This window comes from Glandiceps talaboti, chromosome 21, assembly GCF_964340395.1.
Source record: "Glandiceps talaboti chromosome 21, keGlaTala1.1, whole genome shotgun sequence".
Taxonomy (NCBI): domain Eukaryota; kingdom Metazoa; phylum Hemichordata; class Enteropneusta; family Spengelidae; genus Glandiceps; species Glandiceps talaboti.
This window is the reverse complement of record NC_135569.1, coordinates 10,742,155-10,768,526: the sequence shown is the minus strand read 5'-3', so window position 1 is coordinate 10,768,526 and position 26,372 is coordinate 10,742,155. Positions and strand designations below refer to the sequence as shown.

The 26,372-nt window shown below is 35.9% G+C and overlaps 1 protein-coding gene across 1 annotated transcript; it reads left to right on the top strand.

The window, feature by feature from the left end:
• Positions 1-546: 546 nt before the first annotated feature.
• LOC144451152 (phosphoinositide 3-kinase regulatory subunit 4-like) lies at positions 547-25,423 on the top strand. The gene is made up of 30 exons (XM_078141934.1): positions 547-652; positions 2,057-2,301; positions 3,026-3,161; positions 3,676-3,825; positions 4,170-4,271; positions 4,778-4,977; positions 5,525-5,651; positions 6,590-6,762; positions 8,322-8,454; positions 9,540-9,635; positions 10,240-10,334; positions 10,980-11,019; positions 11,588-11,752; positions 12,246-12,320; positions 13,244-13,363; positions 13,956-14,057; positions 14,430-14,564; positions 15,558-15,695; positions 16,259-16,438; positions 17,067-17,167; positions 17,744-17,939; positions 18,941-19,232; positions 19,491-19,680; positions 20,371-20,586; positions 21,164-21,261; positions 21,560-21,664; positions 22,058-22,183; positions 22,804-22,961; positions 23,460-23,635; positions 24,543-25,423. Exons 2-30 carry the CDS (start codon positions 2,165-2,167, stop codon positions 24,745-24,747), a joined length of 4,167 nt encoding a protein of 1,388 aa, XP_077998060.1. The 5' UTR covers positions 547-652; positions 2,057-2,164; the 3' UTR covers positions 24,748-25,423.
• Positions 25,424-26,372: the final 949 nt, after the last annotated feature.

The window sequence follows — 26,372 nt, the reverse complement described above, 5'->3', positions numbered from 1 at the left end:
AAGCTACATAGTTGCTTCAAATAGATTCCAATAACTTTACTACTAACACCTTAGGTGATTTTCAATAACATTGTGTTGTAGATGCATGTAATGTGTGATCATTAGACATACAAATAAATATATTTGAAGTTACAATACAACTCCTCCATTCTATCTTTTAGATATGTGGGTTTCTTCTTTTCCAAGCATGTTTGTCCAGATAGTCTAAAATAGCTATCATTTTTTCTTTACAACCACCTGTTTCAAATGTGAACCCATACCATAGGTAAACTGGTGGACAATCTGGTACTTTTGTCCTGATAAAATTAAACCCCAGATTCGTCACCCTGATAACTTTCATCTCCACCCTCTGGTGATTTCTTTCATTTGCTTCTGTTTTTTGTTTTTTTAAATCGCGTGTGTATATATACGTTCGTGAAAAGTCTGAATAAAAACAAAGGCAGTCTCTCAAAACGACTCTTACATTATCAAGGCGCTATATAACCACAATCCTGTGCGCAAATCAGGAAACCGGAAGTGTACGCCGATGAAGTCATCTCACTGTTGTCGTCAGTGAAAACCGCGGTGTAAAAATATTATTCTTATTGCATTTAAATCAGAGAAATTGCTAAACCTCAGAATGAAAACATCCTTTCAACCCTAATGAGTTCGGGTAAGCAAATTCATATATTTTTTCCTGTTTTTTTACGAGTGTCTGCGTGTACACAAGGGTAGAGTGGCAATGTTGATTGTTGATATTTTGTGCTAGTGAGTAAGGTACAAAAACAAGTGATATGATCTCGGAAATTCATGTATCACTTTCGAACTGAGATGTAGCGGTAACTAACAGATGATGCATATTTTCTGTTGATGTAAGAAAGTTTTGGCTATGTAGTGTACCAGAGACGGCACGCTGTAAAAACACATCATCTCTGAACACCACTGAAAAAGAATCCAGAAGACGTTTTTCTATCCTTCTTACCTAGTTCTACTGTACCCTCGTTCATGCATGTAAGTCAGGTACACTTGAATTACTCAGTCAAAAAGTACGATTGCGTATTTGAATGACATTCACATGTAGCATCTTGCCAAACCACAGAATTTGAAATAAACCCTGCTATATAACATTCGAAGACGTCTGCACATTTTAGCAGACGAAAACACGAACGAGTCATCACCACAAGTCGCCTCAGGTTTAGTGGTTGTTTTGTTTACAATAAATAATGTACATAAATACGACAACAATTAACAACAAATTATGGACACTCACAGAAATAACAGACATCAACAACAAATACCACAACAGTAATTAAATATGAATATTAATATTTCTATGCAAGGAATATTGCAATTATGATAATTTTTCACTGTATATATTAATAGTTGCTCAGTGCCATATAAGGAAAGGGTTGACAATTTAAGGACATATTTTATGTGCTGAAGAACTACAACTTCAATTTAAATCTAGTGGTCACAAAATTTAAATTAGTAACAAAAATATTTAGTCTAGTTCCAGACAGGGACAGTATTCCCAGTCTAGTCAAGGTCCCCAACAATTGCACATAATTCTGTGCTCCCTCCCACAGGGTTCATATAAACATGATGACGTCCTTGCCATCCCCATGTGATCTTAGTTTAAACAGACTGGAGGAGGAGTTGGACATTTGCATATTATTATTATGTGCTAAATTCCCACGATAGTCAGAACATGGTCAAAACAGCTGTATCAATTGTATTAATGAGCAATGACGACAGCCTGTCAATTTATGATGGATTACTACTGACATGCGTCATTCGTTCTTCACTCACCATGACGTTCAAACACACTTGACACCTTTTGTTGGCACCTTGACTAGACTGGGATATTTAACACGTAATACTGTCCCAGCCTGGAACTAGACTACAAAATATTAAACTGTAAGATATGTCTTGTTCAGCTAAATATACACCATGAAAATAAATTATACTCAACATTATAATATCTTTATTGAACATAAAAGTAGTCAAAAATATACTAATTTCATATCTATGTATCCAGTTCCCTGTGGTCTAACTAATGTTTTCTTTATGTTTTCAGATACTGGCAGTGTTTTCCAAACCAACACCATGACCAACTAATTATCGTCTTTACAACGAGACATTTGAAACGTATTTAGTAGTTGTACTTTGAGTCAATTGAGACAATATGGGGAATCAGTTGGCTGGTATTGCACCATCACAGATTTTAAGTGTAGACAACTACTTAACTGATGTGACTGATTATGAGTATGACAGTAGTCTTGGCAGTACTAGATTCTTTAAGGTGGCCAGAGCTAAATTCAAGTAAGTTCCTTAGCAATGTTTACAAGTATTATCAGTGATGTATATCCAGTGTTTTGCTAAGGTCTGGGAACCCTAGTATTCAGTGTGCCCTCGAAGCTAATTTGACGTGCCACTGACGTACACAATTTCTAGTGACGGATACACCAAAATTTGGTGTTCCCCTATCTCTTACTATGTGGTGACTCACAAGAAATGTCAGTTTTTCTCATTTTGACTCACAACAACAAAATTTGGCTATCATTAGAGGGCACACTGTCCATATTATTACAGGAGAGAAATCTGGTAAAATTTACAATGGTTTCCACACCATCTACCATAACTGTTGTAGGAATCCTGGAAAAACGTCTGGGGAACTCAGGTAGATTTTACCTGATTACCATCCTTAGCAAAACACTGGTAGGGAAAATGAATGGGGAACTCAGGTAGATTTTACTTACTTACCGCCCTTAACAATAGACACTGGTAGTGAACCCAGGTAAACTGTCTGGGGAACTCAGATAGATTTTACTTACTTACCGCCATTAACAAAAAAATACTGGTAGGGAACCCTGGTAAAATGTCTGGGGAACGCAGGTAGATTTTACCTACTTACCGCCCAAACTTTTTACTCAAACTTTTCATCCGATATACTACATTGTAACAACCTGATGACTATTGGCAAGGATTCAAAGCAAGTGTTCTTCATGTATGAAACTAATAGTATATATCGTTTCTTTGATGACAGGGAAGGTCTGTCAGTGGTCAAAGTATTTGCAATTCAAGATCCATCACTGCCAATCAAACCACATAAAGACAAAGTAGATGATATCAAAGCTAGACTTAGTAATGCATCAAACTGTCTACCATTCCAAAGAAGTACTGTAAGTAATACACTATTATTATTACTATTACCATATTTAACTATGTTAGCGCCCTCACTCGAGCAAGGGTCCAGTACTTTTGTTTAAGCAAGTTTTGTTTTGGGTAAATATTCTTTCTCCGTTATGTATTTCCATGAAAGGAAATGTAACAATGCCAACAATGGTGAATGATAGCTATTTACACAAATGATAACAGGTATAGCCATTTTGATACTACTGTTCACTGGCTGTGTTTGTTACAACCACACAGAAACCAGTAAGATCTGCACACGCTACGCTCCTAAGTTGGCTTGGGCCTTTACAGGCCAGGTTTCAAATCCCATGCTCTCACACTAGTGTTACAATCAAGCCATAAGAGTTATATTTGATTTTTTTATCAAATTTTTTAAGCGCAACTTTTTCTAAAGCTTTTGGAGACAACTGTTCTTCACGCCCAAATTTCAATCCTAAATTAATGTGGGCTTTTAACTTTAAATACTTACCTTAGATTTCGTATTGTTTATTTTTTTCACAGTTATCTGACAAAGCAGCCTTAGTGTTCAGACAGTATGTCAAAAGTAATCTATATGATAGAATTAGTACCAGACCATTCCTGAATCCAGTAGAGAAGAAATGGATTGCATTCCAATTATTGTGCGCCCTCAACCAGGCTCATAAAGCAAAGGTTAGTATAGGGAAAGTGAAGTTGCCTTAGCATTTCACTTATGGGACATTGATATTTTTTACATAAACATAGATGCATTTCAACTCCACAGTAACAATAACAGAGATGCCAAAAACGTAGCAGTATCATTTTAACCTAATAACATCGATAGTGATAAGCATTGTTATTCCTTTACTATGCAGTGGAAACATGCTTCTGAAAAAACGCCCTTGGACGAGGTTTAACAAAATACAGAGTCATGGAAACAAGGAAATCTGATCATAAATATGTAAATTAAGCCAAAGAATATTAAAGAAAATACTGTAGGCTCCAGTTTAAAATTGTTGTGTTGTGTTTGATTTAAGGTTTGCCATGGTGATATCAAGACTGAAAATGTCATGGTAACGAGCTGGAACTGGGTGTTACTGACAGATTTTGCCAGTTTTAAGCCTACATATTTACCTGATGTAAGTATACTGGGTTTTACTGATGGACTTAGCAAGCTACAAGCTACAAAATTACTAAATATTCATTATTATAATGTAAAGAGTTAGTGCCAAAAAAAGACCTAAAGCCACTTTTGTGTGATAATTCACTTTTAATAATTCGGGATAGAGTTCTGTTGCACTGTGGATCTCACAAACAAAAACAAACACCCCCCACAAAAAACAAACAAACAAAAAAAAACAACCAACAAAACAAAACAAAAAACAACAACTTTACTCTGAAAGATAATTGCTCAAAAATTAGTACTAAGATTTTTTCAAACTAAAGAGTCAAATTGGTCTTTGTGAAAATGACAAAGGCTGCAATGTATTGTATACTCCCCAGGGAGTTGAGGAAATATAGAGGGCCATTGTGCTGATATAGATCCATACCAGGGGTAATAATTGTAAAACACTTTCAGCACAGAGTATATAAAAACTAACATTATTAATTTATTATTATTATCCGTTTTGTGTCTCTACTACAGAACAATCCATCAGACTTTAATTTCTTCTTTGATACCTCAAGAAGACGTACGTGTTATATTGCACCGGAGAGATTCGTTGATGTGAGTAGTAAACAACAAGATATCGATAAAGGTATGCCAGCAGTACTGGAATCATTGCCAGACAGTGAGAACATACAGAAAGGTGAAGTGACCACAGCAATGGATATCTTTTCTACTGGGTGAGTAAACAAATGTTTGTAATAGTTTAAAAAAGCAAATATCACCTCCTACAGTTGTGACCATATTTAGATATTATTCCCCAATACTTTTCTTCGTTCAGCCAAGGAAAATATGAGTGACCTAAGGGGGCTTTGTTACTACGAGTCACTAGGCAAGTAGTGACAAAACCCTTAGGTAACAAGTATTTTCCATTTTTATGTCAACTATTTGGAGAGGTTACAGTGAACATTGTCGGTGGGCCCTTGATTGGATCTCTCCACAGAATCCCATCATGTGATGGTATAAACTGTCATGATCCTGATAGATTGGGGTGTTCAATAAAGGCCACCCAGTGAATAGTCATTCTTATTTCTCCATCTACAGTGGTCACTTATTATTCATCCTCAATACTGCCACCTAGTGGTCAGTTGTAACTAGTTATTACTCATGATAAATACTGCTACCTAGACGTCAGTAGTGACCTCACAAAATAACTTAAAATTTGTGTTACTACACTGTCTCATTTTTGGGCACCTGTAACAAATAATTTTTTATTTATTCTTTCAGTTGTGTTATAGCAGAGTTGTTTACTGAGGGTCATCCACCGTTTCATCTGTCAACACTCCTGGCCTATCGTAATGACATGTATACTCCAGAAAAAATAATCAACAAGATAGAGGACCCTTACATCAAGGTGATTATTATTCATATTGTGTACCCCCTAGGATATTCAGTAATATGAGATGTGCATAAAGGCTTAAACTTTTTTCTGTGGAAATGAATAACAACAGTTTTATCAAATTTTGTGTTGAGTTTCATAATGTATTATATTCCTGTTAGTACTTGTTGACAATTTTTAAAAGAAATATCGAACGAGTGCACCCTGCATTTTGGAAAATGAGAGCTAACGTCCTGTATGGGTAGTACATGAAGCTGTGGACAAAATGAGTGTAAAACAACTTGCTGAAAATTACCAGATTTAATCTGGTAAGAGTGAGTAATCAACAATTCTCGTATACTAGAACAGCACCCTCAGTGGCCAAACTGTAAAATCCTTTGTCTTTTCAATAACTTGAATGCTTTGGTATGTCATTGACTTCAGAGTGGTCAGTTTCATTGTGAGTAACAATCTGATTAAAATCCAATGTAGAGTACACATCACTATTTCTTTTTGGCTGTTATGTTTACTTTCGTTTGTTGTTTTGTCAATGCTCTGTACATACATCTAACACAACACTATGAGAGCACTGAGTGAATTCACTCAACCAATGGAAACACGTTATGCGCCAAAACATATGGGTACAGTACTTCAGATTGCTCTGTTCAAAAAGAGCTTGAGCACAGAGTGCAGACAACGATGTTATCATTATTGTTTGGTAGTTCTCTTTCTTTCAATTTTGAATGTTGAGTGTTATATTGTAAGATGGATTCTGGTTGGCTACTCGTAAGTACGAGATTGGGTTCAGGAAAACTTATGGTGTTGTGTCGGATGTATGTAACCAGCGCTCACAACAGAACAAATGACAGTAAACGTAACAGCCAAAAAGAAATTGCAACATGTACACTACATCGGATTTTCATCAGATTGTGAGAGTATTGACTTTGATATGGATAATTTTATTTTGTTGATAGGCTTTAGTTGAACATATGATTCAGAAGGACCCTACTAAGAGGCTTTCTGCTGAGGATTACTTACTACAATGGAGAGGGTCTGCATTTCCAGAGTATTTCTATAGTTTCTTGAAAGCCTATATGAGTGACTTTGCAGCTCTACCAATCTTACCACCAGATGAAAAAATAGCAAGGTATGTAGAATAGGATAGAATCTTTATTGAATCCATTAAGAAAACTACATTTCTTCATTGGATTTTCTGCAATAAGTATTTGGTGCTAAAAAATAGTAAATATATAATCTAGAGGAACTTAACCTAGTACTTCCTATCTCTGTATTGCACTAGGGTCCATAAAGACATTTATTCTAGAATATACATTGTTATCTAAGTACTTCCTATTTCTGTTTATATTGTACTAGGGTACACAAAGACTTTTATTCTAGAATATACATTGTTATCTAAGTACTTCCTATTTCTGTTTATATTGTACTAAGGTGCACAAAGACTTTTATTCTAGAATATACATTGTTATCTAAGTACTTCCTATTTCTGTTTATATTGTACTAAGGTGCACAAAGACATTTATTCTAGAATATACATTGTTATCTAAGTACTTCCTATTTCTGTTTATATTGTACTAGGGTACACAAAGACTTTTATTCTAGAATATACATTGTTATCTAAGTACTTCCTATTTCTGTTTATATTGTACTAAGGTACACAAAGACTTTTATTCTAGAATATACATTGTTATCTAAGTACTTCCTATTTCTGTTTATATTGTACTAAGGTGCACAAAGACTTTTATTCTAGAATATACATTGTTATCTAAGTACTTCCTATTTCTGTTTATATTGTACTAGGGTACACAAAGACTTTTATTCTAGAATATACATTGTTATCTAAGTACTTCCTATTTCTGTTTATATTGTACTAAGGTGCACAAAGACATTTATTCTAGAATATACATTGTTATCTAAGTACTTCCTATTTCTGTTTATATTGTACTAAGGTGCACAAAGACATTTATTCTAGAATATACCGGGTTATCTAAGTACTTCCTATTTCTGTTTATATTGTACTAAGGTGCACAAAGACTTTTATTCTAGAATATACATTGTTATCTAAGTACTTCCTATTTCTGTTTATATTGTACTAAGGTGCACAAAGACATTTATTCTAGAATATACATTGTTATCTAAGTACTTCCTATTTCTGTTTATATTGTACTAAGGTGCACAAAGACATTTATTCTAGAATATACATTGTTATCTAAGTACTTCCTATTTCTGTTTATATTGTACTAGGGTACACAAAGACTTTTATTCTAGAATATACAGGGTTATCTAAGTACTTCCTATTTCTGTTTATATTGTACTAGGGTACACAAAGACTTTTATTCTAGAATATACATTGTTATCTAAGTACTTCCTATTTCTGTTTATATTGTACTAAGGTGCACAAAGACATTTATTCTAGAATATACAGGGTTATCTAAGTACTTCCTATTTCTGTTTATATTGTACTAGGGTACACAAAGACTTTTATTCTAGAATATACAGGGTTATCTAAGTACTTCCTATCTCTGTTGGTATTGTACTAGGGTCCACAAAGACATTTATTCTAGAATGTACAGGGTTAACTAAGTACTTCCTATCTCTGTTTATGTTGTACTAGGGTCCACAAAGACATTTATTCTAGAATGTACAGGGTTAACTAAGTACTTCCTATCTCTGTTTATGTTGTACTAGGGTACACAAAGACATGAGGATTATTCTTGAGAATCTGTGTCCAACCAATGAAGATGGCGTTAATCAAATAGAGAAGAACAGTGGATTAGTTATTGTTATATCACTTATCACATCATCACTACGATCTCTCAAGGTAACATGTTAAAACCATGATTTTATGTGAAAAAGTTTGGTTTGCTTGGAGTTTACCAGTAAATACAGAGTGCTAGTATAAGAAAAAAAATTCCTGAAAAAGTGATATGATTAGACATTATTGTTTCCATATATCTGGATTTCATTTAAGTCAAGAAGTGCTGACTTTATTTTAGCCAAAGTTCTAGTAGTGTTAGAACATTTTTCCCGTAAAATCAGTGTTTTAATTTCTGTAACATTTGCATCATATTTCTGCAACTTTTTAACAATAGAAATGTAAGCGAGAAAAAAATGTCATGACTGAGTCTTCATTTTTGTAAAATTTACATAAATATTCTTTATTTTGTCTGTGACTTTTGTGTCAAATTTCAACTTTATTTTAAATTCAAGCCAAAGAAATAATCCTAAGGCCTAAAAAAAATATCTGGTTCCAGTTACCCAACCCCACCTTCTAGTTTGTCACACCAACCCTTGTCAAGTAATTGATAAAAAAAATAAAATCGCGAAAATTATGAAGTCTCACAAGAAATAGTGGATGCGGCAACTGACTTCAACTTAAAAAGACAATATAAAACTGTTCTTGCAATCTGTAATGGTTGTACATCTGATGAGAAGAAACCAATAATACAGAGACCATATGGAAAACAACAGAAAACATAACTACCTGAACTAGACACTCACATATGAAACAATTATATATAAAAAAAAATATAAAAATCTTCCTAAAAAATCTACCTAAAATTAAGTGTAATCGGAACCACACAATTTTTTTTTTGTTAGGCCTACTTATAAGAGAATTTCCATCTTAATATCTAGGAGTAGATGAAAGTAGAAAAAAATAACATGAGAATTTTTTGTTCTCATTTCTGTTTCTGTTGCTTTTGGCAAATTTCAGAACAAGTATAATGAAACATTGAATTCAAAATAGGTGATGTTTATGAACAACAACAACAACAACAACAACAACAACAACAACAGCAGCAACAGCAACAGCAACAACAACAACAAAATTGGCATAGATTTGTAATTTTTCAGTGAAAGCCTAAATATAATATAATATATTGGTATGTTTGATTTTTGCCATAGTTTTGTATTGCCAAGTTGGCTGCATTGGATCTCATGTTCACACTGGCTAAATTTGTACCAGCTGAAGTTGTCCTAGATCGACTAATACCATATATGGTAAGAACACAGACAGTTTTTGATCTATAGCTACAACATATATATTGTGTTTTCTACATAATATTTCATAGTTTTGGAAAACTGGTTCATAATTATTATTCATATTGCTCATAACTGTAAATTCTCCACAAGAGCAATACGTACTGGTATATATATGTGCACATGCACGTGCGCATGTGTGTGTGTGTGTGTGTGTGTGTGTGTGTGTGTGTGTGTGTGTGTGTGTGTGTGTGTGTGTGTGTGTCTGTGTCTGTGTGTGTGTGTGTCTGTCTGTCTGTCTGTCTGTCTGTCTGTCCATCTGTTACGCATGTGCATATGTCTGTCTGTGTCTGTCTGTCTATGTGTCTGTGTCTGTCTGTGACTGTGTGTATGTGTATGTGTATGTACATATGTGTCATGCATCTTACCTCCTAGTGCATTGTAAATTTAGTACTTGCTGTTAATAATGATTGCATGAATGTGTGTGTGCACATGTGTGCTTTGTGCAAGTATGTGTGTGTGCATGGGGTGAGAGCAATGCATGTGTATGTATGTATGTGTGAGCTGGGAAGGCATACAAGTAAAAGCACATCACCTCTCACCTCCTACATCTATTTAATTACAGATTCATTTGGTAAATGATTCATTTCCAAGAGTTCGTGCCACTGCATTGAAAACTCTAACTCAGAGCTTGGCACTAGTAAAAGCTGTACCAAGGAGGTAGGGAGTATATTAAATAGTGATGGCTAGTAGAGTTAGCCTTTACTTAGTCATAGGTGATTGGGATATGAAGAACCTGTAATACAGTGAGGGTTTGGGACTTACATTGGATATTGAAAGGTCATATAAATGATAGTTAACTTGTCAGTAGTTCAGCTGTATACTAGCCTGCAGGCTTTTTCTTGCCACTATCTACCAGACTTTGTCCATTGTTGACAGTTGTCTGATAGCATGCTATCTTGTGACCCGGCCTCTCTTGCACACTGTTTTAAAAATCTGATGTATTGTACACGTCACGATTTCTTTTTGGCTGTTACGTTTACTGTCGTCGGTTTTTTTTGTGAGCACTCGTTACATACATCTGACACAATACCAAAGGTTTTCCCAAAAAGAAATCACGGCGTGTACACTACATCGGATTTTAACAGATTGACTAGGTCTGTGATGTGCAATTAGCTTACTAGCAATCAGTTTGCACTGAGAAGTGTGGCAGAACTGAATTGACCAACACTGGAAGAAAGACGAGCTAAAGCCAATTGAAAGAAATTATGCTGTTCCGCATTGCAAATATAACCAAATACCCAGAAATATTCATATATTTGGATTCCATGTCAAATTGACTTCAATGTCTGATTTTTGTTTCAGTGACGCCAACATATTTCCAGAGTACATATTACCTAATCTGGTAAGTATTATTCTGCAGATTTATCAGTCATACGCTATATTTTTGATTTTGATTTGAAAAATCAGTTCTTGCTCCCACTTTAGTAGAATGTTAAAACTTTAATTCTAAATCAGCTGATCATGTGATACTGCCACCTAGTGGTCATCTGTAACTATGAAATTTGTCTTTCTGATGAGGATACCACCACCTAGTGGTCATCTGTAACTGTAGTCTCAGTTATCTTGTAGGCAGAGCCTTCAGTGGAGAGAGTCTTCACATAGTAAGATTTTTACAAAACTTTGCCATTTTGGATAAACATATGTAATGATAACAGAACCACATGATTTCCAGCGAGGGAACTTAGAGGTATAAATTTTGCACTTGTGCTTGCTGTGTTTTCTGCTGCACTTTCACTTGCTATGCCCATGAAAGTACGGTTACAGAGAATATTGCATGTACTTGTGCAAGCACCTCAAGTATGCCACTCTTGCACTCTCACACATCATGGGATTCTGTCATGTGATGATATAGTTACCCAAAATAGCAGTTTCGTTAATATTTTGCAATAAAATCATGATGTATTTTACAGGCTCATTTGACTCAGGATGATGTTGTAGCTGTTAGAGTAGCATATGCAGAGAACATTGCTTCATTAGCTGAAACTGCGCTACATTTCTTAGAAATAACACAACTAGATCATGCCTCCAAAGAAGAAGAGTCTGATTCTATATTAGATCCAAGTGTGCAATATCAGGTGGGTAATATGATGTATATATGACCTGTGTACAATATTATCTGGGTAATATCATGTTTATATTACCTATGTACAACATCAGGTGTGTAATATGATGTATATGTGACCCGTGTGCAATATCAGGTAGGTAATATGATGTATATATGACCTGTGTATCATTTGGGTAATATCATGTTTATATTACCTATGTACAATATCAGGTGTGTAATATGATGTATATGTGACCTGTGTGCAATATCAGGTAGGTAATATGATGTATATATGACCTGTGTACATTGTTAGGGTAACTAGATATTATTATTCATGTGAGAATGCATGCCTGCCATACGACAACAGTTTGTATTTGGGTTCGTGCAATAAACGTTTGGCAGATGATCGGCGTGTTCTGGGAGTTGGTTTCATGTGAATTAGGTCAGATATGTAGGTTGGCGATAGTCCATTCAGAGATTTGTAAGTGATCAATGACATATTTACATTTTTTGTTTTATTACAGGGAAGTTATGATGCAGAGTTACAAGATTTACATGAAATGATTCAACAGAAAGTGGTGACACTACTCAGTGATCCGGTAAGATAGATTTCATTATTCTAGGCATTCAGCATAGAAAACATGACAGCAGAAATACTGAAGGGTCACTGAAAGACTGTGCATGTCATACACATTTTATGTTCCCCAAGAACACTTTATATAGATAAGAAACAGGCTTCCCACAGACCACTTATTACAAATTTATAAACAATACCATCCAACCCCAACTGATACACAGAGACACACTACATCCATGGAACAAAGAAGCTATTTAATGTCATCACATTTCATGCTCAGATGTTGACACATACAAATTGATGACAGCAAGAATTTGAGTCTGCTTGCATGAGTCCCCATGGTGACATGTGTACACATACAGTGCCTGCTTGTAGGCAGGAGTGTGGTGTTGTTTATATTTGTATTGAGGGGTCTGTGGAAAGCCTGTTTCTTATCTATGTAAATTGTTCTTGGGGAACATAAAATGTGTATGATATGCATAGTCTTTCAGCAACCCTTAGATTTTTCTATTGTAATTACACAGACATACTTCACTCTGTTATTAAAACTTACTCATTCCCAAATGTAGTCTGTAAGATACAAAATTCATTGCCACACTATTAACTACCACTTGGAAGTCTGATAGGACATTGAACAACATGACATAGCTTACAGTTTATCACAAAGAGAGGATGCAATTTTTGCCGCCTTGAAGTGCATTTGATTTATCCATCAGAAAACAATCAGAAATCCATTTATTTATACAGCCTGATGAACCAAATCCCAAATAAAGTTCATATCTTACTCAAGGACTTATTTTAGAAACAAACTTGAACACTCTGTATTAAGATTATGTACCATTGCCTCTGACTGTTTCAATATATATTCCATATTTTTTGTTCAAGTTGGCTTGTGCATGTTATAAATAACGTTATTATGTGTGTTTTCTTCTTTTCATTGACCAGGAAAACATTGTCAAACAAACATTACTGGAGAATGGTATAACCAGACTGTGTGTGTTCTTTGGAAGACAAAAAGCTAATGATGTTTTACTGTCTCATATGATAACATTCCTGAATGACAAGGTACATTACTGACAGAGTCGTGTTAGTGCCCTAGGTGCTTTCATTGTAACCTTTTCTTAAATAGGAGGTAGGGTGGGGGTCTCTTACCCAGACACTGTAGTGCAATACAAAAAAATATTATTGCATACTTGCATGCAAATGATATGCAAATGAGGACGCGATCATTCACTGTGCACAAAATTGCATGATTTTTATGATTTTTACGGAAATTTGCCATTTCAGATCAACATATGATAACAGAACCCCATGCCACATGAGTTCCAGTGTGGGTACTCAGGGGTATTTGCACTCATGCTTGCAGTGTTTTCTGGTGCACTTTCACTTGTTATGCTCTTGAAAGTACGACCACAGAGAACACTGCAAGCACTCATGCAGATATCCCAAGTATGCCACACTTGCACTCATGTGTCATGAGGTTCTGTCATATTATTGCCCCCAGGTAGAGCTTGTGATTTCTCCATAGCAATACATAGTGATGTAATTATAGGTATATGATAAAGTACTAAAAATATCTTAAATATTGAAATAAATTGGCCTACTACACCTCATAGTGCTTCAACCATATAGTGTAATATTTTGTGTTTATTTACAGAATGACTGGCATCTACGTGGTTCATTCTTTGACAATATAGTAGGTGTAGCAGCATATGTTGGTTGGCAGAGTTCATCAATATTAAAACCTTTACTACAACAAGTTAGTACAATGTTTTTTACTTTAGATATATTTGCATTATGTATCTACCCACCCATCCACCCACCCATCCACCCATACTTACCTACCAACCCACCCACCAGTTCATCCAACCTATCCACACATATAAATGTACATACATACATACATACATACCTAACCTACCTAACCTACCTACCTACCCACCTACCCAGCCATCCACCCACCCAGCCACCCTTCCACCCAGCCATCCACCTACCCACCTACCCATCTACACACCTACCCACTCACACTCAACTACCTATACCTGCCTACATATATCTACTTGTTTTCTGGAAAGAACATTAACATTTCTTTGGCATTTCTGATATGTTTGACTGTATTTATTATTTGTAGGGTTTGAGCGACGTAGAGGAAGCAGTGATGTGTAAGACATTAAATGCATTGTCATGTCTGATTGAATTAAATCTACTACAAAAACCAACAACCATTGAATTAGTGACAGAAGCAGTACCATTCCTATGCCACCCTGTAAGTATCTCCATTACTGTACCATTCCTATGCCACCCTGTAAGTATCTCCATTTCATATATCTAAACAAGTTGTCAGAATTCTCTCTCAGTTAAATTTCAGACTATTCCAAACTTGTATGGCTACACTAGCCATAACTGCAGTATTATTTTGTCGAACAGACAACCAACTGTATATATTCACTGAAAATTGTTAAAAATACCAATTTTTGAAATTGTGCAAGTTGATTTGAGGTCAAATTTATCCCTAAATAGTACAGTAACAGGTTGAAATCATGATCAAGTTGGGGGCACTGAATTTAATCCCATCAAACTCAATTTGATGGGATTACTTTTACCATACTATGTGTACAGCTACACAAATACATTTATCCACAGGTGATTCAATACTGTTGAGGGTGTATGATATTATAAGTCATTCAATTTAACAAAACAGTTTAAACAGACCAATCCAGTAACAGCTAGTACAGCACCAATCTGATTAAAATCCGATGTAGTGTACACTTCGCGATTTCTTTTTGGCTGTTACATTTACCGTTTGTTCTTTTGTGAGCACTCGTTACATAATCCGACACAACACCATAAGTGTTACTGTACCAAATCTCAGTGCTAAGTGAATTCACTCAACAAATGAGAATGCGTAATGTGAGGAAACATACAGGTAAAGTTCTTCAGAGTGCTCTGTTTCTGCTCTGTTTCATCCTTATTCTAGAACCCCTTGCTGCGACATGATGAAGCTGATGCTATTAAAGCTGCAGCAAAGAAACTAAATTTTGATGTAATCAAACCTTTCATTCTTATTATAGAACCCCTGGCTGCGACATGATGCAGCTGGTGCCATTAAAGCTGCAGCAAAGAAACTAAATTTTGATGTAATCAAACCTTTCATTCTTATTATAGAACCCCTGGCTGCGACATGATGCAGCTGATGCTATTAAAGCTGCAGCAAAGAAACTAAATTTTGATGTAATCAAACCTTTCATTCTTATTATAGAACCCCTGGCTGCGACATGATGCAGTAGGTTTTATTGCAGCCATTTCAAGAAGTTTCAACGTTGCTGATGTGCACTGTAATATAATACCGCTGCTACAGCCATACATCAAACAACCAATCATACAGGTGGATCAAGAGGTAAGAAACCATATCTCCTAAATTAAAGGAATATGGGGGCAGATTTGAACATTTTTCTAACTTAATTTTGTTTGATATGAAGCATGTGCAATCAACAACAAGCAGGCATTTACAAGTGGGACGTGTAATACACATGGAAAGTAAATAAATGTATTGGATTAATAACATTTGACACAGTATGTCGGAAGTACAGAGACTTGTATTACATTTCAGTGTTTGATAAGAAAAGCGCTCACATTCACAAACGAATTCCAAGTTCCCTGGCATTTCATGTACAGGTAAAGAGGCCATATAACTGTTCTTATCAAACTATGAATTATAGCAAAAGTCTTTGTATTTTCTAATATCCATGCCAAGTTTTATTAATCCAATTCATTTGATTGATTGATTGATTGATTGATTGATTGATTGTTTGACACTGGAACAGTCTTCCCCACAGTCTTCATCACTCTCACTCTAAGTCTTGCTTCCACTCTGCCATTAAAACTTACCTATTTCAATCTTGATTCTCACTCACTTGTTAAATGAGTTTATTACATCTAGATTGTATTGTTTGTTTACAGGTTGTCTTACTGAGTGTGTTAAATGAACCTGTACCAAGACCAGTCTATGATTATATCTTAAAGTCTCCATTGATTGATTGTTTATTTGATAGCTTACATGACAGACAACTGATACGTAACATAACTAGGGCAAATCATGAACCCAATTATAATCATATTGAAGATAGTAATTTAGCTCAGGTAAGGATTATGGAGTTCAAGCAATGTTGTGAAAGACAAATGGGACAGTTTTGGCATTTTGATGTAAGATATTGGATCTCTAACGTTAACTTTGAATTGTGTGTGTGTGTGTGTGTGTGTGTGTGTATGTGTGTGCATGTATGTGTATCTCTGTCTGTCTGTCTCTGTCTTTGTTGATACATTCTTGTACAGTCATGTAAATATATTATTTGTCTGTCTACATGTGTGTGTGTGCTCCTGTATGTGTGTATGCATGCATGTATGTATGTATGTATGTATGTATGTATGTGTGTATGCATGCATGTATGTATGTATGTATGTATGTATGTATGTATGTATGTATGTATGTATGTATGTGTGTGTGTCTGTCTGTTTGTTTGTCTGTCTGTCTCTGTTTGTCTGTCTCTGTTTGTCTGTCAATATATTGTAGTCATGTAAATGTATTGTTTGTGTGTATGCCTCTGTTCCTGTGTGTGTACATATGTGTGTGTGTGTGTGTGTGTGTGTGTGTGTGTGTACGTGTGTGTGTCTATGCAAACATGTATGTATATTTTCTATAGCCAAGTGATTTACATAATCATTTTCCCACTGATCATTAACTGACATATTTACTTTTTTTTCCTTTCAGTTATTCCGTAAATTACACTCTCAAGGTATGACTGAATCACACGAAGACAAACTACTGTTGTTAAAAGAACATATGTTAAAAGTTCACAGGAGTAAGTCAAAGTAAGTCTAACAAGTCCAGTGTATTTCCCTCGGGTCAGCTACTCCCCTTATTTGCATATATGTATATGTGCCAACTTTTAGGGTGCATTTTCTAGCCCTTTGGTCTAAAATGGGGTCTTTTTTTTCTAGCTGAAGTGTCTAAAATGGAGTCCACTTTGCATTATTTTTAATTTTGCTTGGTCTTAAATGTGGCCCATTGTTCTTTACCAAATCATAACTGCCATTAATTGCCCCAAAATGTTGCCTCTCAATGAAAATATATGAAATGGGCTCTAATTGTAGCTGTGATTATTAAAGAGGTTACAGTGTCATAAGAGACATATCAAACAGAGCCAGTGAATACTAAAATGAAATGGGCTGTAATTGTGACTGATTGATGCTACAATGTCATAAGAGACATATCAAATAGAACCAGTGAACACTAAAATGAAATGGGCTGTAATTGTGACTGATTAAGATGCTACAGTGTCATAAGAGAGCTAGTGAACACGAAAATGAAATGGGCTGTAATTGTGACTGTAATTAAGATGCTACAGTGTCACAAGAGTTCTGATGTTAACACTGTTGTCTTTACAGTATTAGTAGTACAGAAGCCATGTCACCAGAAGATGAAGTAGCCATACAACCTGGTGCCATCAATGTTAGTAAGATATCTAAAGTAACAAGACGACATGCTGATATGATCAAACCCAAAGACATGAAATCAGACAACCAGTCACAAGGTACTAGTAAGAAGCAAAGCAAGAAGAAGGCTACTATGGAGAGTGTGATGGTAAGTTTACTTCTTTAATAGTACTAAGGGGAGTTTTTGATGGTTCTAAGATTATAGAGACTTGCTAGGTGAACCCATTTGGGAACTTGCAAACCCGCCATGTTGAATGTTGCATCATGGGAAATGTGATAATAAATACTAATGAATTGGTATTGTAAACAATACTGTTACATAGTTTGCAACTACAAATGATCAATTTATACTTACCCTGAACAGTGAGGGAGGTTTATTTCATTGGTAGCTCCAGGTTAGGTATTACAGATATCACAGATAATCCCATAGTCTTTTACGTCTGAGCATGCTCAGTCTGGATTGCATGGATTGCATGCAATCCCAGTACCAGTCAACTCAGCTTATCTTGATTACAGGGTGATTATATCCATACAGCAATGTTATCACACACTTGTGTAATCTACCACACTGAATGACAATAGTTTTAGGGACGATCGCACAATGTCGCCCCAGCTCAACATATGAACATAGTTTGTTTAGGTCAAAACCACCTCCCCCCTCCCCCTAAATGGACATGCACAAGTGCGACATGAACCGTTTATATATGATGTAAACTATGATGAAAACTGTAGCGATCAAACCACTATGATTGATGTACATGTAAAACATGATTGTAAATACATTAAATACTACCAGAAACCCAGCACCATATCTCAGATTAGAAGTCAATTTTTATCAACTTATCAACATCTCAGTAGTAATTACAAAAGTTGTTATCATTGGAGGAGTAAACGAAATTTGGTTAGAAGTGCAAAAATGAAGTTCAACAATCACATTGACGCCAGACCCCCTTCCCCCTAAATGAACCAAGTTCACTTATTGAGCTTGTGTGACATTGTGCGATTGTCCCATAGTTTATGTCTGTCTTAGTAAGTCGAAACCTCAGTTGCCACTGTAATATATTTCCTGCATATGATATAAGGCTACATTACAGCAGCTGTTTTTCTCTACATTGTTTTTAATTGTATAATATTCTTGATTTATCTAAGAATGAAGAGTGGAAAAGTATGTTTGGGGGTAGTAGTGGTAGTAGTGATCTCGGTAAACCTGGACAACTATCAACCAAAACTTATAGCAGACAACAAATGCAGGACACAGTATCTGGACAGACACAACCCTTAACACAGACCCAGCAACAAGGCACAGCACAACCACCTACGAAAGGGCTGTCACCTGATGCACCAATCACTATGTCTCAGTTACAAGCCATGGAATCTGGTTCACCACTCAAGAAAACTTTTGAAGTGAAGCATATGGAAAATAAACCAGTACAGTTACAAGGTAATGTTATTACTTCTTAAAGTGGCCGTATGGATTGGATTGGGTATTTATTTTGGAATTTTAATTTCTAAAACGAATTTATCATGGCTTCCTACTTGAAAAATCAATCAATCAACCAACACAGGAAGGGGACAACAATATCAGATCTGCCTGTCTGTCTGTCTGTCCATCAGGCTATTCATTTGTATTGTAACCATATTTTTGCAATTTAAACTACAAAATCACCAATTTAAGATAATGTTTGTTGTCTTCATACAGCACGTTTTGCTGGGTGTAAACTAGAACTACGGAAACTAGTCCACAAGAAAAGAGAACAGTACATGCATGATGCAGCTACAAAGACTTTAATTGAAGATGCCATCTTTGAGAGTAAACCACCACCACCAGGTTGGAAACCAAAGGGTTTATTAGTTGCCCATTTACATGAACACAAAGCTGCAATTAATAGGTATGTACAATATTAGTCTTGGTTACCCAGCCTCTCACCACTGGGGGCTCTGCCTACGAGACCACTCCAGAGGAAAGTCTGAGGAAACGTGACTAGTACAATATTAGAATTACGACAATGGTTTATGAACTATCGGTTACACCTCAGGCCACTATATAGGAACAGACTAGAAATGTGGCTTTTCCCTTGGTGTAAAGATGTCACTTATTTGCTTTAGTGAGAATCTTTTAATCCTAATTAGGGGCCGTTGTTGTATGAAGTCGCGATGTTTTACGTTTGATCGTGTCAAGTAATGCGATATTTGGGCCAGAGTAGCTGCAATAATTCTAACGTTTAATGTGATTTTGAGGGCTTTTTCTTTTGTTTTGTTGCTTTTTTTCATTTTGATGTTTAACTGGAAGCAAATGCTAATGTGTCTTTTTAAGTTGATGTCAGTTTCCGCATCCACTATTTCTTGCGAGACTTCACAATTTTTGCAATTTTATTATATTTTTCTTGAATACGTAAAAAACCTTTAGGGTTGGCCTGAAACACTAGGTGGGTCGGGTAACTGGAACCAAACAATTTTTTTTAGGCCTTAGCACAATAATCTATTATCTATGTCACAGTAGCTTTGTATTATTCATATATCTTGTCATCTCATGTGTCCTGCCATTTTAACAGAACTATTATTACAATTTACCCCAACAGAATTAGTGTCAGTCATGACCATAATTTCTTTGCAACGTGTTCAAACGATGGTAGTGTTAAAATCTGGGACTGTCAGCGATTGGAGGGCAAGAGTATAGCTAACCGTTCAAGACAGACTTACAACAGACAGGGTGGACAAATCAAAACACTTACATTCTTTAAATCTACCTACACCATAGCATCAGCTTCTGATGATGGAAGCATACATGTGTTTAGGTAAGGTTTTATGTTTTCTGTGGTGGCTTTAATACACAGGTTCGATAGCAGTTCAAAGCAGTTCATCTTGGGGGGGGGGGGGGGGGGTAGTTAAAGTTGTAATATATGGAATTTGTCATTCTGATGAGGGTCGTCGACCAAGACAGATCAAAGCTCAATCCTAAAAAACTTTGAACTGCCTGTGTGTTATAGCCTGTCTAGGTTATTTGATATACCAATCTGATGACATGGAGTATTGATGTCCAAATGGTTGAAGTGGTTGCCTTGGAATCTGCAGCTTGCAGGTTTAGCTATTAAGTTCTCAGGCAGGATTTGAACCATTCTGGCCAAATCAGCTGTATAATTGAGGACCTGCTAAGATAGTGGTTGCAATGTGAATGCTTTAATCTTATGCGCTTATTTTGACTGCAGTAGACCTTGCCATCATTGTCTTTGTTGATCAGCCATGCCCACCCTGGGTAAATGAACTCCCTCTAAAAACTGACTGTGAACTTCAAAACTTTTGTCCCACTCAATGTTGATTTAGACAGGTTTTACTTTACCACGAAAGTTGTGTAATGTCAATTTTTTGTTTCAGAATTGATCCAAGCACACCAAGAATAAGTTTACTACAACAGAGAAATTCTGACCAGGAAGAGGATGGTATTGTTGTAGATATGCACCACATGGACTCAGGTATGTTTACCAGGAGTCTAGTTCTGTTACGGTATCATTGCGATTTACACTACCACTCACAGTATAGTAATATGTGATTCAAATTGTCCTTTGTACAATTGACTGTGAGGGCGCTGTAACTAATCTAATTCATCACATTAGACCTGACATGTTTTACACACAAATGCACTGATTTTTCTACTTATTTAGAAATAAAAGGAATAAATGATATTCCAGGCCAACAAGACCTAAAATCTTTCATCGTATAACTGTATGCAAGAATACATTCAACAATTGTCATCTGTATTTCTTTGAGCAGGGTCACAGAATATACTCACATATGCCACAGTATATGGATCTCTGATTGGATGGGATCTGAGAGCTCCAAGTGTTGCCTGGAAACTGAAAAATGAGCAAAAACATGGTGAGTACTAGCATCAGTAATTTTTGTTTTGGTAGGCAGTTATATAAAGCTGCCCTTCTCTAGTCTCTATACAATATCATTGCCCAATATTTTTCATCACTTAGCTAGCTAAGGGGAAAATATGAGTAACCTAAGGGGCCTTGTCACTATGAGTTAACATGAGTAGTGACAAGGCCCCTTAGGTCATAAGTATTTTCTGGCTGAATAAAGAAAAAGCTGAAAAAATAATGACGATTTGGAATGTTTTGAGTCAAATTTCAAATACCACAAACCTGTGATGTAAATATGAGTTGTTCTGATGTAGAATGACCATGGTATAAAACCCATATTTTGTGTTCGAACATGTTCAACCAGGCTTTCATGTGATCTAATATGGACCCTATCTTTTTCTAGGACTAATCACATCATATGTGGTAGATCATAAACAGTTTTGGTTAGGAGTTGGTACAAGCAGTGGAACACATGTATGCTGGGATATGAGATTTCAACTTCCAATAACAACACTGACACATCCCACTGGTAAGTACAGTATATGTATATCTACACCTGTTTACGATATTCATCTGCCAATCAGGTTTAAGTCATGGAAAACTTATACTGGTATCCTTGTAAGGTAAAGTCGATAATATATAAATGTTGTATATAGTTGGTCCTGTGATGTTCAGTGTATATTAGGACAAGTGTCTAAAAGAGGTTGATAACATGCAATGATACAGGTGGTCCTTTGAGATGTGATGGATAATATGCAAATTAATACATACCACAGGTGGTTCTGTAAGATAGAATGGGTAATATGCAAATGTTTAATACAGGTCTGTGTGGCAGGTATACTAGATGATATGCAAATGTATAATACAGGTCTGTGTGGCAGGTATGCAAATGTATAATACAGGTCTGTGTGGCAGGTATGCAAATGTACATAATATAGGTCTCTGTGGCAGGTATACTGGATGATATGCAAATGTATAATACAGGTCTGTGTGGCAGATATGCAAATGTATAATACAGGTCTGTGTGACATATACTGGGTGATATGGAAATGTATAACATAGGTCTGTTTGGCAGATATACTAGGTGATATGCAAATGTACAAAGTACATATTACATTGTTATTTCACCTCTGATTTTTTTTATTCCAGGTGCAAGAGTTCGTAAATTGTTAATGCACCCTCTCCACCAGTCGTGGGTTATATCAGCTGTTCAGGGGAATAATGAAGTATCTATGTGGGACATGGAGACTGGAGCCAGACAGATGACGTTGTGGGCAAGTACTACACCACCATTATCACAACCACAGGTCAGTCTACATTTTGCTATGTCTTTCCAAAAAGTGAAAATTTCATTTTGAGGCAATACCTAGGCATAGTTAACACTGAACACTGAACCCATAAGGGATGGCCCTCACTGGACTTCTTGGGAGACAAGTGATTATATGCTTAAAGAACTATCCAGTATAAATAAAGATTAATTATTATTATTATAGTTTGGATTAGGTTGGCTGTACTTAAATTCTGTGTTAGTCATAGTTTGGATTGGGTTGGCTGTACTTAAATTCCATGTTTCTCATGACCTGATTCTACATTTCTTTCAGTTTAGTGAATTTCTTTTTAAAAAATGACGCCCTCTACAGCAGGATTTGAGAAAAAATCATTGTATGGTGCTTTCAATATAAGCATAGCAGTGTTAATGTTGTTACATGTGTATGCCTGTCATTACACAAATTATTGTAGAAGATCAAAAAAGTGACCTACACACAGGAAGAACAGCGCCTCACAGTTAATTCTCATTTCTTTAGCCATCAAGTTATGCTGTAACTGCTATGTATTGTAGTCCTGCTGATGGCAGTCCACTGCTCCTCACAGCTGGTTCCGATATGAGAATTCGATACTGGGATTTGGCCTACCCACAGAGTTCCTATATTATTGCCGGAGCAGCTAATGATCATTTACATCAAACAGCTGTCTCGTACAAGTAAGTTTGTAATTGTCAAATTAATCCAAAATATTCATTATTCAACAAGATTTTAACCTGGCTGTATAATTGGTGATCTGGTAGGATAGAGGTTGCAATGTGAATGTTTTAATCCTATGCACTTTAATCAAGGATGCAATGGATTGTATGCTCCCCAGGGAGTTGAGGAAGTATAAAGGGCTGCTGTGCTGCTATAGATCCTGCCAGGGGTAATAATTGTAAATACAGGAAGTTCAAGATTTTGGTATTTAGCTTTCAATATTAAAGGGGCACAGGCTGAGTTTATAAGCTTTTTGGCATAATGTTTGCTGCATATTCATGAGTTAATTGCAATATTTTATCATGCATGTTCTGAACTAGTTAACAATCACTTGCAATTGACTGAACTATAAAAACTCAATGTTAAGATATGACTTATACAACGGGAAACACTGAAGTAAAGCACTTTCTGTATCTGCTACACTCATTTATAGCATTCATATCAGGTGTAAAAATATACTGTTTCAATTGGTTTATTTACAAACCTAGCATGTGGCCTTGGTAACGTGTTCAATTAGCAAATGAAACAGTATACTTAACACTTGATATGGATGCTATAAATGATTGTGATACATTCAGAAAACACTTTACTTTGTTGTTATGGGTTGTACTTGATATGGATGCTATAAATGATTGTGGTACATTCGGAAAATGCTTTACTTTGTTGTTATGGGTTGTAAATACTGATCATTTTGAAAACAATCCACTTTCAGTAGTGTTTTCAAACTGTTATTATTTCATGAGAGTTTTTGTCATCTCCATGGAAGACGGTACATGTAGGTGCAAATGCAACAAAATAGTTAAAAATGGTGTCATGTAGACTTGCAATTAGATTTTAGTCTAATATATGATTGCTTATAATTTTCAGACATAGATTGGTGGATGGCACAGAAGTGATACAAGAAACATACAGTAAACAACGGGGTGCATCAAGTGAAGATCCACCACGAAGAGGACCAAATCCTGTACCAGTAGGTCATAGAGATGGAATCACTGATTTGACAGTCTTTCAGAGCACTCAAGGATTTCTTGCTACAAGTTCACGTGATGGTGTTGTCAAAATTTGGAAGTAATCTTTGATGTTGAAGAGCATGACGGTTTGGACACTATTATGGTCAGCCTAGTGGGAGTAATGTTGAATTCTGATGGACATCTTTGGTTTTGATCATATTACTCATTGCTGTCTGGTGAAAATGCTGAGAGTTACAAGGCCCACTTTTGGATTAGGGTTAATATTGAAGTTTGAAAAACAGGTTGTTTGGCAGAACTTAGAAGTAGTTGATCTGCAACAAAAGAATAATCCTGTGTACTCATTACTATGATAACAGTAATGTGATGACATGGGACTGAAACGTACCCCTTTAACAAAGTACCAGAAGGAAGCTCCTTTTTAACCATCAATGGTGAAAAACACTCAAAGATGAAAACTCATTTCTGTCCATCCAATCATGGCTATTCCCTGACAGTTTTGGTACTTTTTGGATAATTTGCAGGAGTGTGGATTAAAATTGTAACTTGAAATCAGATGGAAGCTGCTTTTTAAGTGGTGAAATTGCCCAAAGATGGAAAGCTCATGTTATTTCAACATGTCGTTGGATATACTATAAGATTTTTAATACATTTATTTGTAGTAGTCTGGTGTAATATTGTTGTTGAGCAAAAACACTCGGAAGGAAGCTACTCTTTCATCCTGTTTGTTCCCAATTTGCAATTTTTTGGTGTACAAAGAAATACCACCCACCCCACCCCTTCCACCTGGGTAGAAAGAGATTAACCATTGTTGAATTACAGCTAAAACAGGCTGTGTTCACCAGAAGAGTATATACAATTACAGCTAACACAGGCTGTGTTCACCAGAAGATTATATACAATTACAGCTAAATCAGGCTGTGTTCACCAGAAGAGTAAATACAATTACAGCTAAAACAGGCTGTGTTCACCAGAAGAGTATATACAATTACAGCTAAATCAGGCTGTGTTCACCAGAAGAGTATATACAATTACAGCTAACACAGGCTGTGTTCACCAGAAGATTATATACAATTACAGCTAAAACAGGCTGTGTTCACCAGAAGATTATATACAATTACAGCTAAAACAGGCTGTGTTCACCAGAAGATTATATACAATTACAGCTAAAACAGGCTGTGTTCACCAGAAGATTATATACAATTACAGCTAAAACAGGCTGTGTTCACCAGAAGATTATATACAGTTACAGCTAAAACAGGCTGTGTTCACCAGAAGAGTATATACAGTTACAGCTAAAACAGGCTGTGTTCACCAGAAGATTATATACAATTACAGCTAACACAGGCTGTGTTCACCAGAAGATTATATACAATTACAGCTAAATCAGGCTGTGTTCACCAGAAGACTATACAATTACAGCTAACACAGGCTGTGTTCACCAGAAGATTATATACAATTACAGCTAAATCAGGCTGTGTTCACCAGAAGATTATATACAATTACAGCTAAAACAGGCTGTGTTCACCAGAAGAGTATATACAATTACAGCTAAATCAGGCTGTGTTCACCAGAAGAGTATATACAATTACAGCTAACACAGGCTGTGTTCACCAGAAGATTATATACAATTACAGCTAAAACAGGCTGTGTTCACCAGAAGATTAAATACAATTACAGCTAACACAGGCTGTGTTCACCAGAAGATTATATACAATTACAGCTAACA

What these genes read in the sequence shown, in the direction of transcription:
- LOC144451152 (XM_078141934.1), top strand. Translation starts at nt 2,165, where the DNA reads ATGGGGAATCAGTTGGCTGGTATTGCACCATCACAGATTTTAAGTGTA. An exon ending in AGTACATATTACCTAATCTG is followed by an intron (nt 11,020 to 11,587) that starts GTAAGTATTATT and finishes TGTATTTTACAG; the next exon opens with GCTCATTTGACTCAGGATGA. An exon ending in CAAACAGCTGTCTCGTACAA is followed by an intron (nt 23,636 to 24,542) that starts GTAAGTTTGTAA and finishes TATAATTTTCAG; the next exon opens with ACATAGATTGGTGGATGGCA.